We start from the raw sequence: 21,398 nt of genomic DNA on the forward strand, positions 1-21,398 counted from the left end.
AGAAATTTATCTGAAGGCAAGACTAATCATTAGCCATGAGAGGCCATAGTCAGGTATTACACTCCTGACAATATATAACAAAGAACAGTCTCTAGATTAATGTTTGGGTCTTTGTACACAAGTGTAATAACTAGTTTCAGTACCTAAACTACTCAATCCCTCTTTTCATTCAGATTCCATTCTAATTCAGGCATAAACACCCGCATCTGCATCATGTAGTTCTAATAACTTCTTGCAACTTTCATTTTCCTACATTCTTCCATTCTGTACCTTCACTAAAAAAAGATGTATAATTAAACTTCCTTCATGCTCCTTCCTATATGTATATGTATTAGAGGTTTTCCTCAATACTGCAAGAATCTCAGCTGGAAGTAATTTCCTTCCCTTGGTGATGAGAAAGGCAGCAGTTTGGTGAACATGTTTATTGTATTAAGCCTTATTTACACTGAGATAACATGACGGTGACACCGAACAACACGAAGTATAGATGGAAGTTACCACAAGCTTCCCTCACTGCAGTGGTACTGGAGAACGCAATCATATATTACTTGGGGAGGAAAGCAACACTGACCTTTGCACTTCTAGACAATTATCTCCCCCAACAGCTATTCTTCTGGAAACATGAACTGAAGTAACAAACTAAACTTACTGAGACTCCAAATCCTAAATAATAAAAATAGTGTATTTCTGCAAGACAGGAAAACTCTCACCCAAGTCCTGGCTGAACACCACAAGCAACATTTGGAACACTTGGTGCAGGCTTTGTCCACCCCTATCCTGTCCACTGGAACATGCATCTCTGTGATTCTTATGTTCACTATCTAAGCATCAACACACACACACTTATGGCCAAGGACATTCTGCTCAGAGTGGTGATGAGATGCTTCAGCCGTGAGTGGCAGTGCCAGAGACAAGCAGGCGGTGTGGCCGTGGCATCACTACCTATGTTTACAAGCCAGTATCTGAAAACTGGAATATCTATACACAATCACTCAAATTCAAGGGCATGGAAATGTTCACCAATAACCTTGTACACTTGTGAGGTTTGGCCACAGGCAGGTGATGCCCAAAGCAGCATCTTGCCTGTAGCCTCTATGCTACTCTGACCTACTTAATGTGCAAGGTGACTACAGCATAGGTACAAGTACCTCATGTGTACTTACTTATGTAAGTCTCTTATCCCTCCCCAATCAACAATACAAACACAGAGCTACAACTGGTTCAAATCAACTTTCAAACAGACTGTGAATGGGAAATTATGATTCTTCTAAAATTTCTATAATGGCCATTAACATTAAATTCAACAATTATAGTTTTACCTTAAATTTACAATAAATGCATTTTCCTACACAGAGGTACATTACAATATTGTGGAAATATTTTTATATTTTCATTTTTTTACATAACTTGTGGGCACATTTTATGTAATACTCCCTCACACCTATCTGCCCTCGCACTGCACTGACACTTTCCTTTGCAGAAGTGAAAACTGAACACACAACTTGTGCCAAACTTAGAACATGTAACTTGAAAATCAACATATAATTATATATTATCCTGGAATATGTACTGCAACTCATTTAGAAATGCACCAAACACTGCCACTCTAACTACATACTTGCACAAACACAAACCAAGGGGCCACAGTGCTCTATCACCACCACCAGCTGCCTGATACTGAAGATGTAATACTGATTGTGTGAACATGTAAGGCAGTACCTGACAGAGTCTTCAGCACAAGGTAGTGAACATTTAACATGTCAAAAAAGAAAAATGGTACAGTCAATAACAGATCTGAGTGACAAACATTAACACCCGACAAATAAAGGAGCATAGAACAGCATTTGGAAGTCTACAGCCCTAGTGGCATCCCACGAGGAACACGATTAAGGTGATTCTTGTTTTCAGTGTCATCTGCCATGGACCTTCAAACTGACCACACTCTGAGCTCTTGCCTGGTTGTCCAAGAAAAGGCACCCAAGACAACGTAATGGCTTTGAATTTTATAAGTATACTCTGCAGACAAAATGTTCTCCCATTTTGATATCCCCATACTTTTGGCGAAACAGAACTGAAGGTTACAAAAAAATAATTCAATGAGGAATCTAGTTCATCCACAATGGCTACTTAGGGTCTATTGCTAGCCATGCAAGAGATGCTCTTTGGCTCATGGGTCACTGGTTTTGGTGCTTGACTGAGAACCAAAGAGGAATCACCAATTTATAAACATTATATAATTTTAGATTGTTCGTTTGTATACACATATCCAAAGGTCAGCTACTAATCCTACCTCTAAGTCTTCATTCACAAATCTGAAGGGTGCTCTTACCACAAAACGTATCATTTTCTGGCATATACCCATACTAACAGTATTATGCAAGGTTGTCAAATTTCTCATCTAAGACAAAAATAATTAGCTATCAGTAATTAAACAAAATAATTTGGCATATTTTTAAGGACTAGACAAGTACAGTGCACATTAGCTTAAAGAAAAAATAATAAAAATAAAAAGAATTGCTCCAACAGATATCTAAGTTACCATGTACACTCCTGTCTTTGGCTTCTCTCTCTTGTTCCTCATCCAAATACATTCCTTGAGGGGGAGAAACAGTGGATAAAGGGGTAGAAGGAATCCGTTAATATACATTTCCATGCCTTTTTACATCAGCTTAACAATTCTACCTCAAGACACGAGTATTTCACAGATACATTTACAGGGAGAGAGAAGAAACTGATCCAGACAAACTGGACATTCACACCATAAACTTTGGCTACAACACAACTCTCGGGAACTTGTAAGGCATTTTACACCATACACACATCATTTTCACTGATACAGTCACTTATCAGCATTCAGAGGTGTCACTACTAAATACCAAAGGCTATAGTCATGCAGCTTGCATCAAATAATATTCAACAATGACACAATGTAAAATAAATTTTCTCTGTGTCCTGTCCTGTATTTGCAACACGAGCCCAACAAAGTCGGCAACGAATCATCCAAGGCCCAATGCCGTCTAACAAAAATACCCAAACATGGTAATCTGTTGCATTAGCTGCCCTGCAACAGTAAGTGGACACTGACTCACAGCAATTTCTTGTGCTGCAACAAAATACACCATGCAGCACTGCAGCACACAAGGACGGTGGCCCCTCACCAGGCTGCTGGACACAGGCAAAAGAACACGCAGTAACAGTGCCAGACACAAGAAGGTAACGTAGCCATAAGGTAGGTTTCATTGTCACACAGCAGCAAAGATATGTTGAAACAAAGTTTTATCATGAATCTAATATCTATGATGTAGCAAAAAGATCAGTGGCATGCAAATTGCACAGCAGATTAGAATCCAATGCCAGCACACCCTCACTGATGGTGTCCAGCAGCTACCTGCCAGCCTAACATATGGAATTTCTCAAGAAAGTGAAAATTTTGTTTGTAAGTGTACCACCGGTTCTTCATGCTACAACATCATCTCTCAACTTTGCAGACTAAGGAGGGAAGCCCCTGTGGAGGCCACTGGTAGTAGCCTCCCAGGCTGACACACAGAAGAGTTCCCAGCCAGTCATCCCTTGTTATGTTGTGCCAACAAGTATTTTCCCACTTGTGATAGTGTGTAGTTACAGAACAGACTTGATGCTGTTGATCCCATGTTCCCCCTCAAGAGAGAGTCGAGGTAGTGGACCGTGGCCCAGACAGGAGGCTGAGGCCGGAAGGAATGGGACACAGTTCATCTTGGAAGACATAAGCAAGAAGGTGATGCAGGAATGATTCGGGGCCTTCAAGCTTAATTTTGGTGTACACTCTCCTTCTTATTATATATGTATATTACAAGGCTGAGGGGAAATTTAACTAGTTTGATAAAAATAGCTCTGAAGGCAAAAAAGGTATGCAAGAAACAAACTAATTTTACCTAAATGAAACTACCAGCTGTAAACTCTTTCAAAATATCTCTGACTCAAGTATTTAACTGTGAGCAAAAGTAAAATAAAAACCCCTATAAAACATGTTACTCTTTTCACAAGACCTCAAATAAGACTCACACCAGTACACAGCAACTTATAACAGTTCTGTATGAGGGATGTACTGTCGTGACTTCTCGATCAATCTGACGACTGACCAAGACAACTGGTTAAAATATTTACAAAAAATCAAACCACATTTACAAAAATATATTAAAACCTGAATAGACATGATCCTTTGGAGACGCTGGGAATGATCTGTTGCAAGCTAGTCCGACCACCACCGGCACCAGCCATCCTCCACCTCACTAGGAGAGCCAGAACAACTTTGTGGGTCTCTAGCTACTCTCAAGCTTCAATCACATCCCGTACAGGTTAGAAGGCCACTGGCAGAAGGAATAGATCCTTGAGTTTTCACTTGTGTTATTGAGAAGCTTTTCCATTTTCTTGGAAAGACTGGCCTTGTCATGCAATGGATATTCTCTAAATATGCATGTATTAGCAACAGAAATGTGTTATGGTGGAATTGAAGCTATTGTTGAGTATGTTAACTCGTAACTACAATCATCTGTGACTTTTCTTTTTCACTCGGGTATTGATTCGCTGGTAGAGTAAGAAATTCAGGAAGAGAAGATAATTCACTATTTGTGTTTATGCTGTCCTCCACTTCACTAGTGAATCTGGTAGACTTAACAAAGATATACATTCAAAAACTACACAACTCTTAAACAAGAAACAACTATACTACACTCAATATTCCAACATTAATATTGTAACAACTTCATTGTATCATAATAGTTTTAGACATATGTACAGGCACGGCTGCTTCAGAGGCCCGTGGAGGGGGAGCGGGAGGTGGGGGCCTGGCGGGACAGGGTGAGGGCCAACTCCAGCTCTGCCCGCTCTTGTTCCTCCTGCTGCCTCCGCACCTCCTCCAGCCTCATGCTCTCCTGTGCGGCCCACGCCAGCTGTTCATCCTCGCTGGCAAGGCGGGGCGGCTTGGGGTCGCCCCATGACCGCACCGGAGAGGTGAAGCTGTCGCCGAACGGGTTGATTCCATCTTCATTATTATTGTTAAAGTTATTATTATTATTATTGTTATTATTATTATTGTTTGCTGCACCCCAGCTGGAGAAGTTTTCATTGAGCAGGTCCTCATTGCTCTTCCACTTGCTCTTCTCTGTGGTGGTCACCTTGGCCGAAGAGAACGGATCAAAATCTGAGGAGGCATCCCATGGCTCCCCAAGGGAGGTCTTGGACCGGGTTGGGACAGCCTCTCTGGTCTGGGAGAAAAATGGATCACCGATGACGGACCTTGAACGGTTCTTCTCATTTGGACTTGAGTAACTTTTGGCACCCAGAGAGGACTTGCTGGTGTTCTTGTTGTTGCTGGACAACTCTGCAAATATGGTGGTGCTTTTGTCGTCCTCATTAATACTGCAGCCAAAGGGATCCTCCTTGAAGACTGTGCTGCCCTTAGGCTCAACAGGCCCCTTCACGTCCCCATCCTCAGGCAGGCCAGTGAAAGGGTCTGGCTCATCTTCCCAGGAGAACTTGTCAGCCTCCTTCAAGTCTTGATCCTTGAACGGGTCGTAGTCTCCGCCGAACGGGTCAGCAGACCCTACCCCCAGGCTGCCAAAAGGGTCCTCCTTGCCAAACCCTCCAGTTTCCCTGAAGGTATCGCCGGAAACAAACCCGGAGGAGCCGAATGCGTCCTGTGGCCAGGGAGAGCTGTCACCACTCCTGGCAGCTTTGTCCTTCGCTGCTGAAAATGGTGAGCCGAAGGGGTCCTCGTCCTCCTGGCCGGGGTGAGGTGAAAACTTGGTCTCGTCCCCCCAAGGCGATGCTGTGTTGCTGCTGACTACCTTGGAACACTAGTGAGAAGAGGAGGAGTTGGGGATCAGTGCTGCAAAGGTGAGAAAGAGGGGAAGGAACCCATGTTACTGCCAGCATACGCCACGGGGTAGCACTACAGCTGCTGCAAGGCAAACATTGTGAGACAAGTGGGCATTCCAAATGAGGATACATAGGAGGTGCCACTGATGGGGAGGAGAGCAACATACATTACCAAAGGAAGAAACAAAACAAACGTGGTGGGGTGCCAGGCAGCCTCACCACCAACAACACCTGTCAGCGTACACCAACATGCTACAAACTGAAAATCAAAATACTATGATAAAAAACAAGGAAAATATAATCAATGGTGGAAACTAAGACATAAAATACTTTGGTTGTCTTGAACCACTACTCACATGACCCTAGATAATAACCAGTGCAAAGGTATGAGGCAGCACAGCCCTGTCAACTTCGTGCACCACATGCTGGTTCAGTCTTTTACAACACACCCCATTGGCTGATCTCTACTAAAGAAAGTCAATTTGTGGCTGTGTTCAATGCATCACCTCAGATATCATAAAAGGATATTTTCCGTTTCTTCCTGAACTATTAATATTTTTGTGAGGCAGCAGTGTATTACATGAACAAGAGTCAGCACAGAGATTCTGACATTAATCTTAATTCAGTAAGGATGCATTTCCTGAGATTGTGGCAGGAGAAATCAACATATCAGCTAATACAAACATAAAGACCAAGTTCAAAGTTCCACCGTGAGGCAGTGAAGAGACAGCCAATAGGGTCTATCCAGGCATAAATTTTAGAGCCAATCTGGCAAAATATAAAATATAAAACTAGTATAAATGCAGCAACAAATATTTCTTTCATTTTACTTAAGCTGTAGCACTAACTTTTGGTACTGCAGACAGTAGATTTCAAGTGTCAATATAATCTTTGTAAGCCACATTAAACCCTGATGTTTTGCCAAAGTGTATCAATGTGTTATCTTCCTATGCATTATTTAGTTTACCAGGTATTCAAGACTCACTCTTTCATAAAAAGGGACCTTTCTTGTAGAGAAAAGTGAATGAAAACTGCAACAAACTTGACCTTAAAATCCAAAATAAGATCAAAGCAAAATATTAACTGTACATATTTTTAGATTTCTTATCAACATGCAACATTTCAGTTCCTCAATTTATTGCCATGCACTGGGATGATGTGATGGAAAAATTTCAACATTCCTCAAGTGTTGATTTTAAACTCCAGATACACTGTCCTCATCGATATTATTTTAACATGACATACTACACAACTACAGCTTGACAATAGACATATAACTGCTTTTCAAAATACTTTTAAATCAACTTGAAGGAAGCACAAGCTACAAGGAGAAGAGGCCGCTACACCAGCAGCATAAGCCTCAGACAGCACAAGCCAGCTGGCCCAGACCTACCTTGTTATCAAAGTCAGCAAAATTGGCAAAGTCTGCAAAGTTATCGTTGCCAGACTTGTCACCCCAGCCAGCCCCGAAGGGATCTGTGGTGGTGGGGTTGGAGTCGGTTTTGGTGGGATTGTTGTTGGAGTTGATCTGGGGTGGAGGGGGCTTAGCAGGCCTGGTCTTAGGTGGAGCTGGCCTGGGTGGTGGCTGTTTGGACTTCTTGGGTGGGAGGGCTGGGGTAGGGCTCTCCGGTCTGGGAGGGGGACCACCACCGCCACCCGCACTGAACGGCTCACTCCCGAACAGGTCATTAGCACCCTGAAGGGACTCAGTGTTATCTGAGAGTCTTGGTGTACAAGAATAAAGGGTATCTGCTTCACCAACAGAAAATGGATAAGTGATGAGAGCTTGACAGGCTTACAAACCAAGATTACAGAAGCTGAACATAACAATCCTGAAAACTTATAAAAATATGTTATCAGTAACATATCTTTGAAATTAAAGTTAATTACAATAAACTACTAAAGGAAGACAGAGTTCCCAACAGGACAGTCTCTCAATCATAAAACACTTTCAGGAGAGGAATTGCCATACTTTGTTTTGTGAAGCGAATGCATCTCCTCCAAACGGATCTCCTCCAGGTGCAGGATTAGAGGCGGGAGCACTTTGATTCTGGTCCCAGGAGCCAAACACATCCACCTGCCAATACACACACATACACTCGATGTTTATTTTCCTTCTTACGACTATCTTCTATCAAGAACATGAGATTGCACTTGCATCCATGAAAGAAACTGAAGCAAAATTGAATAACTGAATAACACACAAGGTATATACTGAAACAGTTCCCTCGATTCTCCATCTCCTTCCACAGCAACATTAGCTATTACTATTTGACATGCAAATGTGTGACAAATAACACTAATGCTAGTCAACATTTACTTCAGCTTTTTGTCTCATCCCATTACTGCCTGCCATAGAAGTTCCTGATAAGATTGCAAACAAGAGGCTGAGCTCACATTGTTTTGCTGTCCACCGAAGGCTGAGCCAAAGGGGTCATGAGCGCCAGAGAAGGACGTGTCCTTGGCCTTGCTGGCAGCTGTAATAGATCACACCAAGCACATCATGCACAAAACACTATCAATGCAACAGATGATTGCTTAATTCTATTTATTTATTAGCAAAAAGGTTCACTGAAGATGCCAGTCCTCCAAAAGTAATCAAGAATTATCCACAATTGTTTTGACACCTCAAAGCATTTGAGGAATTATTGGCGCTGAATTATCAAAAATGCCCATCAAAATTTACATGTAAACAGCAGCAAAGAAAATAAATAAAATAAAAACAAACAAACTGGATAGATATATAACTTAAAAAATGTGAGCTGATATGAGAAGCAAAAAATCCCTAAATAAACAAGTCTAAATAAGGCAACTCCAAGTAAAAGATAAATAGACAATCAGAAACCCTCAATACTTACCAAGAGATTCCTGGGAAGGCAAGCCATTCTCCTGAGGGGAAGTTGCTTCCTTAGGAGATTCCTGTGAGAGGGGCAAGCACATCAGTCAGTCACCACACTGCAAACAGGCTACATATGACTACCACATGAAAAACACTGACAGGCAGACCAACACCAGCTAATAGCACTCACCTTAGGACTGGTGGTTGGAGTGGGTCCTATGGTGAGGAAACTAGAATCATTGAAGACAGGAGTCACCTCTCTCAAGGATGCCTCTGAGAGGGACGAGGCATCCCCTGATGATATGGCCGAGTCATAGGATATCAACACCTCCGTCATGTGATTTTCCTGGTCTTGTAGCTCACCTATCTTCATACGTGCCTGCAGGGTCAATAAAGATTCGAGCACCTCAAAAACTGCACTTTTCTGTCATCATTTCACTTCACTGCTATCTGACAAATCTTTCCTTTATCAGACACTGAGACATTTCTTGTTATACAGCCACCCATACGCATTATACTGCCTAGAAATTGCAAAACTTAATTTCTTTTAATCCCCTTCTTTACTGTAGATGCTTGTAAAGATTTCATACATTGTTTTTAGTGTAAAGAATTGGTATGCATATTACAAGGAAAATCATTGAGCAATGCTTTTCCACTCATCTTCATAAATCAATTTTAGCCACAGACAACTAACTATTTATCTTTATCAGTCTCAGGAACAAAATAAAAGGGCTTGTGTTTACCTGTGTTATGTGAGACTGTATCTTCTGCTGGATAATACAAAATTCACCGGTCCTTTATATTGCCTTGCCTTTCTACAACACCTTTAGAAATGTGCCAAAGATAGCTCACCATTTATCTTTATCAGCCTCAGGAATAAAATGAAAAGTTTATGTTTATGGGGTTTTCTGCTGAATAATACAGAGCTCATCTGATGCCTTTCTACAGACAAAGAGAGCCTCAGAGACAAAATGGAAGGGCTTACCTGTGATATGTGTAACTGGGTTTCCTGCTGGATAATACTGAGCTCATCTATCCTCTTCTTCATCTTGTTCACACTTTCCTCCAGCTGATTCTCTTGGTCCTTGAGGTCATTCAGCTCCTGCCTCTTGGACATCACCTCCTCCTCCTGGGCCTTCAGACTGGTCTCCTGCTCCTCCACTTGAGTCCGCAGCTTGGCCACCTAAGGGATGCCATTAACAAGGAAACTCAGACAGTGCTATAGTAAAGTCTCCACCACATTGTATAAAATTTCCAATAGCAAGACTAAGATTTAGTTTCAAAAATACAAAAAATATTATTAGTGCACGCTCAAATTTTATATTTTTATAACAGACCATAACATGAGGCCAGCTTTTGCCTTCATTCAGTAATCACATTTAGTTAATCAATTTAATCAGGCAATAGGTTGTCAAATAGAAGGACAAGGTGGACTTTTGTTTAGATGCATGGTTTGTATCAGCCTCCCGTGACTCAATCAACTCCGACTCACATCCTCTCCATGTCCTTCCCTCAATCACTAGCAAACAACAAACACATTAAGAAGTATGTACTAGTGTTGGGGCTAAGACTGATGAAGGTTACTAAGAAACTAAGTAAGGTTCAGCAAGTCACAGCAGCTCTCCTATGATTGCATCTACACTATTGTGACTATACTGGGTTGTTACATACATGCAGGAAGGTCAAGGTCTCATTGTGTGCCTTGATGGAGGACTTACCTCGAGTTATAATACAGACTAATCCACGTCTCTGTTCACTCTCTAATCTACATTTCACCAAGAAACAAAAATCAGTACTGCCTTAGAACACAACTTAACATCTAGAGTAAAATGTTGACTTCTCTACAGAGGTTGTATGAGTGTGTTATACATTAAAATGTTATATACAATGGTGCCAGTGAACTTTATACACTGTCAATCAACACTCTGAGCTTGTCTTTATTACATTAAGTACCAGCAACAGCTCAGTGACTGGTTACAGTTTGTATAGGGCTGGTGTAGTAAAACTATGTTGGAAAGGGAACATATGGAAATAATGACAAATGAATGAGTAGGCAGACTAAGAAGGTATGATTGCTAAAAATAGAGTGACCAACAAAACCTGGTAGATAAATCCCTGTGAGATAAGGAAAATGGCTCATGAAATTAATGATTCTATTTAACAAATTGTATGACAAATGTTAAAAAATTATATGTGGGATGACAGAGGTCAAATGCAATACTAAGATCCCCAAAGAATGAATGGCAGAAGGATAGGTGATGAAGGGAGTATATGTGTGTAGAATCCTTATGTAGTGGGATGATAGTGTATCAGTCTATGTGATGAAGGAGATAATTAGTGCATGCAAGAAAACAAACGTGTGTGTGTGTGTGTGTGTGTGTGTGTGTGTGTGTGTGTGTGTGTGTGTGTGTGTGTGTGTGTGTGTGTGTGTGTATATATATATATATATATATATATATATATATATATATATATATATATATATATATATATATATATATATATATATATATATATATATATATATATATATATATATATATATATATATATATATATATATATATATATATATATATATATATATATATATATATATATATATATATATATGTATGTATATATATATATATATGTGTGTGTGTGTGTGTGTGTGTGTGTGTGTGTGTGTGTGTGTGTGTGTGTGTGTGTGTGTGTGTGTGTGTGTGTGTGTGTGTGTGTGTGTGTGTGTGTGTGTGTGTGTGTGTGTGTGTGTGTGTGTGTGTGTGTGTGTGTGTGTGTGTGTGTGTGTGTGTGTGTGTGTGTGTGTGTGTGTGTGTGTGTGTGTGTGTGTGTGTGTGTGTGTGTGTGTGTGTGTGTGTGTGTGTGTGTGTGTGTGTGTGTGTGTGTGTGTGTGTGTGTTTACCTAGTTGTAGTTTTACAGAGCCTGGGCTTTATGCTCGTGGCCCCGTCTCCATATCTACACTTATCCTATTTTTCTTTAAAGCTATGCACACTCTTTGCTGACACCACTTCCTCACTCAAACTGTTCCAAGTCTCAACACATCTTTATGGAAACTATATTTTTAACATCTCTCAGACATCTTCCCTTCCTCAGTTTTTTACTATGCGATCTTGTGCTTCAAATGTCATATTCTTCTCTCAGGATCAGTTTCTCATTATCCACTTGATCCATTCCGTTAATCAATTTATAAACTTGTATCAGATCCCCTCTCTCCCTTCTCTGTTCCAGGGTTGGTAGATTCATAGCCTTTAGTCTCTCCTCATATGTCATCCCTTCAAATTCTGGAACCATTCTTGTAGCCATTTTTTGTAGTCTCTCCAACTTCCTTATGTGTTTCCTTTTATGGGGGCTCCATACAACTCCTGCATATTCCAATCTGGTCTTATTATAGTACTTACCAATTTCTTCATCATTTCTTTGTCCATTTAGTGAAATGCTAATCCAATATTCCTTAGAAAATTATATGTCTCTGAAAATTTTTATCAATATGGCTTACCAGTTGATTGTTTTCTTCCATCATCACTCCCAAGTCCATTCCCTTTTTTACTTTCTCTAGTTCTACTCCATCTCCCATCTTATAGATTCCCACAGGTCGTCTTTCACTCTTTCCCATTTCCATGACATGGCTTTTGTCCACATTGAATGCCATCTCCCACTTTTTACTCCATTTCCAGATCTTACTTAGGTCTTCCTGCAATATTTCACAATCCTCTTTATGCTTTATAACTGTGCAGTTTCGCATCGTCCACAAACAGATTTATGTAGCTGTTCACTCCTTCTGGCATGTCGTTTATATAAACGAGAAAAAGTATTGGTGCCAATACTGACCCCTGTGGCACTCTGCTTTCTACTGCTCTCTACTTGGACTTCATATCTTTAACTACCGTTCTTATTTCTCTCCCTCTCAAATAATTTTCCATCCATCTCAATGTGCTTCCCTTTAAGCCACCTTTCTCCTCTAACTTCCACAGTAATTTTGCATGTGGCACTTTTTAAAATCCAAATAAATAGTCAATCCATCCTTCTCTCTCTTGTACTCTATCAACTATTCTAGAGTAGAAACTCAGTAAATTTGTTACACACGACCGACCTTTTCTAAAACCAAATTGGCTATTTGATCATAATTTGGTGTCTTCAAGAAACTCGATCCATCGTTTCTTTATTACTCTTTCACACATCTTGCATATTACACTAGTTAGTGATACCGGTCTGTAATTTAAAGGTTCTTCCTTCCTTCCTTTCTTATATATGGGAACCACCTCAGCTCTTTTCCATTCTACTGGTACTGTTCCATTTTCTACTGAGCATTTTATGATGTATATAGGACTTGCTAGTTCTTCCCTACATTCTTTTAGTATTCTACCTGAGACTTCATCTGGTCCCATTGCCTTCTCTTCATCTAATTCCGTCATCAACTCTTTTATTTTAAGCTTGGTTACTTTTAATCTCTTTCATATAGACAGTCTCTATTACCCTGTGGTCTTTCAAATTTGGATTCCTTAGTAAAGACCTCCTGTAATTTACTATTTTACAGTTCTGCCATACTTTTTGGGTCTTCCACCATCACGTTCTCTCCTTTTAACCTTTCTATTGTTTCTTTTTGCCTTATTTTTCCATTTATGAATCTGTAGAACAATTTTGGTTGCTCCTTAAGTTTTTCGACAATGTCCTTTTCATAGTTCCTTTCCTCTTCCTTCCTCACTTTAGCATATTCATTTCTCGCTGCTTTGAAGTTTTCCTTATTTTCTGGATTTCTATTTCTCCTCCACCTTTTCCTTGCTCCATCTCTTTTCTCCTTTGCCCTAGCACACCTTGCGTTAAACCAATCTTTATTTCCTTCTTCTTTAGGTTTATATTCCCTGACTCCTGTTTTGTATATTTCCAAAAATAAGTTATATTTCTCTTGCATCCTCTCTGAGTTTTCCATCTCCTCCCAGTTAACGTTTTTAAAATAGTTCTTGAGGTTCTCAATATCAGCCTTTCTGTAGTTTAATCGGTCTTCCTTTCCTTCTTCTATATCCATTTCTAATATTACATGGTCACTCTTTCCCAATGGACATTTATATCTTATATCATCGTTTATTTGTAAAAACCAGGTCCAATCTCGCCGGCTCATCGTTTCCTCTGAATCTTGTGTTTTCCTTTACTCTTTGGTCTATCATATTATCTATCATTAGATTCAGGAATCTTTTTCTCCAGGCTTCTTCCCCCATACCACTTTCACAATTTTCCCAGTCCACCTCCTTACAGTTGAAATCTCCTACTAATATCACTTTTCTCCTTTCTTTAATGATTCACGTTAGACTCCTTATTGTGTCATCTATCATGTCTTTATATTCTTGATTGGTTCATGAATTTGTTTTTGGTGGCACATATGTTCCAATAATTGTTAACTCTTTTTATTAATATGCATCATACTAACAGGGTTACATTCCTAAAAACCCTTCTTTTAAACTTCTTGAACCAATTATAACTTTAACCCTGACTTGAACTTCCATTATCTCTCATAGTACAGTGAAAGGTTTTATATAAAATTATGTTCATTTAGGCAGTTTAATTTAAGTCATTATAATGTACACTAATGTATGTATTCTAACTTTATAATGTTGATGATCTTAAATCTATAATACGGAAAGACACTAACCAGCAACCTGTTGTAAACAAATGCATCATTGTCCACATACAAAACTTATGTACCACATTTCCACAAGGCTTTCCATTTTATCCATTGTTCCAGTTCTTTTCTTTTCTTGCAAAAAATACAGTCTCACCAGCCTTCTTAATAGAGTCTGATGACTTGAAAATAGTAGAGACAGTAGATGGAGTCAAGATCTTCAATGCTATTAGTTTTCTTTTCTCTCTCTCTGTGAATAATATCCAAGAGACTTCCTGGTCTTCTTAGCAATGCTAGGTGACATTCAGGGCGTTTTTTGATAAGTTGAGCGAGGAAGATCTGCTACTGACGCTGTTATTGTTTTGAACTATATTCTCTTTCCATGAGAGGCGCTTTATTCAAAAGCCTGTCTTTGATCTTCTTTCAAACTTGGAAAAATTACCCTAAAACTTCTTCAGTTTTTTCGTTCAGCAGATGGTTAAAATGAAACCTTCTGTAGCGAAATTTTGTTCATGAACCTTCTTCTTGCCTGTTCTTATTTTATTCTTCAATCATTGTTTTTCTTCAGTAACTGGAATCATTGTAACTTATTTTATCATCACCGTAATAATCTTTTGCGGATTGTCTTTTTATTATTTTTTTCTTTGAAAATCTCATCGGAAGTATTTCAAAATTTTGCTTTTCTGCACCTCTCTCATCTCATCCACACTTAAAATGTCGCCTTTCCCACCTTTCTTCCGCACTTTTAAAAATTTTTCCACACTTTATCTCCCACCTCATTTTTCTCATCAGAGCGGAGATCACCTATGGAAGTGCCCAGCTCTGTTATTAGGTCCCCAAGTTCTCTTCAATCTTGTAAGGCTGGCAGTCCCATTTCCTTCAGTTGTTCTTCATATGTTAGGTCCTTTAATTTCAGCATCTTTGCAGCAATCTTCCGTATCCCTTCCAATTTTCTTATATATTTTTAGAGCTTGGAGACCACACCACTGCTGCATATTCCATCCTTGGACTTATCATGCATGCTTGTGATGATTTTTTTCATCATATCTTTGTCTGTGTGTGTGTGTGTGTGTGTGTGTGTGTGTGTGTGTGTGTGTGTGTGTGTGTGTGTGTGTGTGTGTGTGTGTGTGTGTATTTACCTAATTGTATTTACCTAATTGTAACATACGGGAAAAGAGCTATGCTCGTGTTGTCCCGTCTCCATATCTATTAATGTCCAGCTTTTTCTTAAAATCATGAATATTCCTTGCGTTGACCACTTCCACGTCTAAACTATTCCATGCTTCCACCCTTCTATGAGGGAAGCTATATTTTTTCACATCTCTCCTATAAGTGGCCATTTTTAGTTTTTTCCCATGCCCTCTCGACATTCTTCCATTCCACATACACAGATCTTCCCTATCCATTTTTTCCATGCCAATCATCACTCTGTATATTGCTATCAGGTCTCCCTTTCTCTTCTGTTTTCCAGGGTCGGAAGTTGCATTCTTTTCAGTCTGTCTTCATAAGTCAAATCTCTTAAGTCAGGCACCATTTTGTTGCAGCCCTCTGTACTTTCTCTAGTTTCCTTATGTGTTTCTTTAAGTTCGAGCCCACTGTATTGTTGCATATTCAAGCCTCGGTCTTATCATTGCAGTAATTATTTTCTTCATCATTTCTTCATCTAGATATACGAACGCCACTCTTATGTTCCTCAATAAGTTCAATACTTCTCCAATTATTTTGTTTATATGTCTCTCTGGCGATAGGTCATTGGTAATTGTCACCCCAAGGTCTTTTTCTTCATGACTGGTTTTATGTCTTCATTTCCTATCTTGTACATACTCCTGATTCTTCTTTCACTCTTGCCAAACTCTATTTTCTTGCATTTTGTCGTGTTGAACTCCATTTGCCATGTACAGCTCCATTTCCATATTCTGTCCAAGTCTTCCTGGAGTAGTTCGCAATCTTTGTCACATCTCACTTTTCTTAACAATTTTGCATCGTCTGCAAATAGGCTCACATAACTGGACACCCCATCCACCATGTCATTTATGTAGACTGCGAACATTACTGGTGCCAACACTGATCCCTGTGGAACTCCACTCTCCACCAATCCCCATTCTGATGGTCTGTCCTTAATTATTGTTCTCATTTCTCTTCCTACCAAAAGTCTTCCATCCATTTTAGTAAACTGCCATGCACTCCTCCTACCATTTCAAGTTTCCAGATCAGTCTCTGGTGTGGTACCTTATCAAAGGCCTTTTTTAAATCCAGATATATTCCATCAGCCCAACCATCTCTTTCCTGTATTACATCTATCACCCTCGAATAGTAACATATCAGGTTTGTCGTGCATGAACGCCCTTTCTAAAACCAAATTGACACTCACAAAGTATGTCATTTTTCTCCAAGAAGTCTGTCCATCTATTCTTCACCACCCTCTCACACATCTTAGCTACCACACTTGTAAGTGACACTGGTCTATAGTTCAATGGGTCTCTCTTGTTACCTGATTTATAGATTGGGACAATGTTAGCTCTTTTCCAGTCTTGGGGCACTACACCTTCCCTTAATGAGGCATCAATTACTTCACAAACTTTTTCTGCCAATTGCTCCTGCATTCTCTTAAAATCCATCCTGATACCCCATCAGGTCCCACAGCTTTTCTCACTTCTAAACTCCCCATCATGTTCTTGATCTCCTCCACAGTTACTTGAAACTCCTTCATAATCCCTTTCTGTTCCATTACCAGTGGTTTGTCAAAAGCAGTCTCCTTTGTGAATACCTTCCGAAAGCATCCATTCATAGCCTCTGCCATTTCCTGGGATCTTCACTGCATACTCCATTTACTTCTAAACTTTCAATACTTTCTCTATTTTTGATGTTGTTGTTCACATGTCTGTAAAAAGCCTTGGTTGGTCTTTACATTTATCAATTATATCCTTTTCTTGTTTCTTTCTTTCTTCTCTTCTAATCAACACATATTCATTTCTTGCTCTTTTGTAACTTTCCCACTGCTTAATCCGTCTTTTCCTTCTCCACCTCTTCCATGCATCCTCTTTTCTTGTTCTAGCCTTTTCACATCTATCGTTAAACCAGTCCTGCTTTCCAACTTCTCTATGTTGTCTTATTGGTACAAATTTTTCTCACCTTCTTTGTATATTTTTATAAATTCCTTCCACTTTTCATTTGCTCCTTAGCACTCTTGAATTTCATCCAATTTGTCTCTTGAAAGAATTTCTTTAGGTTTCCAAAATCTGTCTTGGCATAATTCCATCTTCCCACTTTATATTCTTCATTTCTTCTAGATTTCTCTTCGTCTATCACCTTGAACTCCAAAACTGCATGATCACTCTTTGCTAAAGGGCACTCCACCCTCATCTCCTCAATGACCATTGGCTCTGTACTAAAGACCAAGTCCAGTCTTGACGATGCTCCCTCTCCTCCAAACCTAGTATCTTCTTTGACCCACTGAGTTAACACATTTTCCATTGCCAGTGTCAATAGTGTATTTCCCATGTTGTCTCTGATCCTTCCATTGACCAGTCCTCCCAACACACCTCTTTACAATTAAAATCTCCCATCATTATAGTTCGTTCACAGCCACCCAACATTTCTTCCAGACATGTTCCTGTATCACTTATCATTTCTTCATATTCCTGTACTGACCATGCATTTGTCTTAGGTGGTACGTACACCACTATGTAGTGCCTCTTTTTCCTTCATTAGTTTCTGCTCTGATCTTTAGCACTTCTGCCTTTCCCATACCTTTTTCACTTGATCCACCTTTATATCTTTTTAACCAGCAACATCACTCCTCCTCCCATCTTACCTACTCTATTTCTTTTCCAAACATTATATTTCCTTCTCCAACCATCATCAGGTCTTCTCCTCTCTCAGTTTTGTTTCAGTAAGACCCACAATATCTGGGTTCTTGTCCTCAAGTAATCGTTGAGTTCTAAAATCCCGATATCACTCCATTTATGTTGGAATACATTACATTTCGCTCATATGTAAGTTTCTTTAGTCCTTTCTTGCTGTACTTTTCTGGGTTATGAACCACTTCCTCAGTCTCATATCCAAGATTCTCCAGAAAAACTCTTTCTTCTCCTCTTCTGTCCTCTCTTCATTTTTTTCAAAGCCTCCTTTCTCAACTCATTTAACATTTCTCTTTCCTTTTCACCGAGATCTCTTCTCAACCAAATCTTCCTTGTTGTTTCCTGCTGGGCTAGCCTCCATGACTTCTCCACCAATTCATCTACATCCTTTTGTGACTTAAGTTTGATTCTTATTGGCCTCATACCTTCTCTTGTGAACTTTCCAATTCTATGGAAGTCCTCTATTTCTTGTACTAGGTCTTTTCCTCCTCCTGCACCACATTAATGATATTATTTATCACCTTTTTATGTTTTTCTCTCTCCATTTTACTCGGTGTCTTATCCTCCTCCACACCAAATATCACCACACATCTCTTTTGTCTACAGTTTCCTCACCAATGTCTCATTTGACTTAATAACCTTCACCACTTTCTCAGCTATCTTCTCTTCTATGATCTGTTGATCTATAATTTCAGCAAGGCCCAAAGTTTTCTCCCCAGACTCTTTGATTTCCTTTTCCAGACTTGCAACTTTGTAATTTACCTCCTTTCTTTCCACTTCCTGACTTTTTTTCCATTCAGCCTGCTTCTCCATCACTTTTCCTAGAGATTCTCCACATTTTTCGCAATTCACTTTAATTAGCTTAACTTCCTCTTTCAGTGCTGCATTTTCCTTCTTCATATCGGCACAGTCTTTCTTTACATTGTCATAACTCGTGTGTGTGTGTGTGTGTGTGTGTGTGTGTGTGTGTGTGTGTGTGTGTGTGTGTGTGTGTGTGTGTGTGCGTGTGTGTGTCACATACAGATAAACAGTTAGAATACTGTTATCACAATTGTTCAGAATAAGGAAAGACATGATTTGATAAAAGACCACAACAAAATGTAAATATGTGAATTGTGTCACTCAATTATTTTGTTTATATGTCTCTCTGGCGATAGGTCATTGGTAATTGTGTGTCATGGGACCACCAGACGCCACTCTAATGCCCACAGGTGTAAAGGTGTAACAACTGATCTACAGCTGCTTCACACACTGTATGCATTGTCTATCAAACAATGAAAAAATAAACATATTGAGTAAAGCAGGAAAGATGGACTGTACTGTACAAACATCTGTGTTTTTGTGACTGAAAGCATCACTGCTGATATAATAGACGGTAGGCATCAAACATGTGACTGCTTTCCTGCTTCCTCCTGATGGAGATGTAGCTAAAAGATATCACTTATTACCTCTTCCAGTTCGGCCTCAATCAGAGCTTGAAGGTCATTCCGTTCTCCTTCTAGGACCTTTTTCTGCAGATTTCAACATAATTCAGTAAGGTGTGTTAAGACTACCTCACTGTGCAGGGTCAAGGCATCAAGAGGGATAGCAGCTCCAGGTCTGCGTGGCTCGTAACACAAAGTCAACAGGGTGATGACAAAATAAAGAATGGGGGTAATGATTAACCAAGCAATTGGAGGCACAGGTAGGGTTGGCATTTATAAGCTTTTATCTTAAGAAAATACATTCATTCATTCAAAACTTGTTAATGAATCAGTATAATCAGCCAACCCTGTGTGCAACTTCCTGTCACATTAGCTCCACAACATGGCTGATGCACCCCACACTTCAAGGTCACTGCAATCATGATTAACTACCACACATCCTCACCAAGGCCATCAATGCCTCATGCACAATCCTTTAACTTCTGGTTTAGTTACAAGAATCAAGCATTTACCACATTAACATCACTGGAAGGAAGGCACCTAATCTTCAGTTTCTTTGTTTGAAAATTAAAGCTATTCACAATCAAGTTTAACAGAAAGTATAAGAATTTATATTGTATCTGGTGCCCTAATACTAATAACAGTATCTTAGGCAAAGGATTTATCTAGTACAAGGTTACATGCCAATAAACACAAAAGTGTCAAAACAATGTCAAGTTTTCAAATCACGATCTCACATTGTGACAAACTCTCTCCTCAACATTCACTGTACTTGTGTACGTCATGACACAAACAAGACGCTTTGGGAAGTGGCTCTGATAAGATTCCATGACCTAAGTGAGATGTGGATCATTGATCTAGTGATTAATTGAAGCTTTACAGATGAAACCCAGACCAAAAAAACACAAGAAGCCAGGTGTTAGTCAGCCTGTATGTATATCATGAGGTGGCAGTGTGCTGCTCAGATCAACCATGTTCAACAGATCTAATGTAACAAAAACTTTTAACAAGAGTCCTTTAATACCAGAAATAAAATACTTGTCAGGACCACCATGAAATAATGGCAGACAGATACAAGGAACTTAGACCTAAACTCAGATAATAGCTAAACTCCATTACTGTGAAGGAAGACTGCTTCCTGTTCATGCTATAACAAAATAAGCTGATAAAACAATAACACTGAACTCACTGAAATTAACATTACCACTACTATGGTCCTGGACAACAGAGGGTCAAGTTTACTGAGGGACAGTGTTTACAGGACTCATTGAGGTCTAGCTGTGCAAGGTGTGCCTGGCTGGTGCTCTCAGCATGCTCTCTGGCTACATCATCTAAAATTATGGAATGACGATCTTGGCAAACTAAGTCATTACTAACTGTGTCAACACATAACAAATGCAGATCTGGTCTGTATCTGAGCCTGTGTCTAAAGCAGCAGGAGCATGAGGTGTGCAACATGCGGCCCACTCACCTGGTTGCCCAGGTCATCCAGCCTCTGCTGGGCTGCCCCCTTCTGGTGCTCCAGCTGCCGCAGAGTGGACGACAGCGTGTCCAGCTCCGTCTGGGGACACATCGCCCATTATGACTATCACAATCACACATCTCCACTGCCACACCTCAACATCTAATATGACCTGCACTTTAGAGATCTCTTGAAATTGTGTTGATAGAAAATTTACAGCATCTAGGACATTATTTCATTATTGAGCCTTATTTTTAACAGGGTGAAGCAAGGCTATCACCAACAATGTATCATCCATTTTTTCTATATTAATATGGACAACACAGAACTAACTTTTCC

General features: G+C 39.7%; 1 protein-coding gene across 8 annotated transcripts in view; it reads right to left on the minus strand.

The window, feature by feature from the left end:
- Nucleotides 1–407: 407 nt before the first annotated feature.
- LOC123507474 (epidermal growth factor receptor substrate 15-like 1) overlaps nucleotides 408–21,398 on the minus strand; it is a 36,956-nt gene continuing 15,965 nt past the window's right edge. For 6 of the 8 annotated variants that reach the window (XM_045260380.1, XM_045260379.1, XM_045260376.1 and 3 more), the window contains 9 exons: nucleotides 21,069–21,158; nucleotides 19,622–19,684; nucleotides 9,681–9,878; nucleotides 8,886–9,074; nucleotides 8,715–8,775; nucleotides 8,254–8,333; nucleotides 7,829–7,933; nucleotides 7,250–7,552; nucleotides 408–5,834 (listed from right to left, as the gene is read on the minus strand). In XM_045260380.1, coding sequence (XP_045116315.1) covers nucleotides 4,788–5,834; nucleotides 7,250–7,552; nucleotides 7,829–7,933; nucleotides 8,254–8,333; nucleotides 8,715–8,775; nucleotides 8,886–9,074; nucleotides 9,681–9,878; nucleotides 19,622–19,684; nucleotides 21,069–21,158 — 2,136 coding nt within the window. In that variant the 3' untranslated portion in view covers nucleotides 408–4,787. The remainder of the gene's footprint in view (nucleotides 5,835–7,249; nucleotides 7,553–7,828; nucleotides 7,934–8,253; nucleotides 8,334–8,714; nucleotides 8,776–8,885; nucleotides 9,075–9,680; nucleotides 9,879–19,621; nucleotides 19,685–21,068; nucleotides 21,159–21,398) is intronic. The other 2 variants (XM_045260378.1, XM_045260381.1) reach the window with 2 other exon arrangements.

This window comes from Portunus trituberculatus, chromosome 22 (genome assembly GCF_017591435.1).
Source record: "Portunus trituberculatus isolate SZX2019 chromosome 22, ASM1759143v1, whole genome shotgun sequence".
In the NCBI taxonomy this organism is placed as follows: Eukaryota; Metazoa; Arthropoda; class Malacostraca; order Decapoda; family Portunidae; genus Portunus; species Portunus trituberculatus.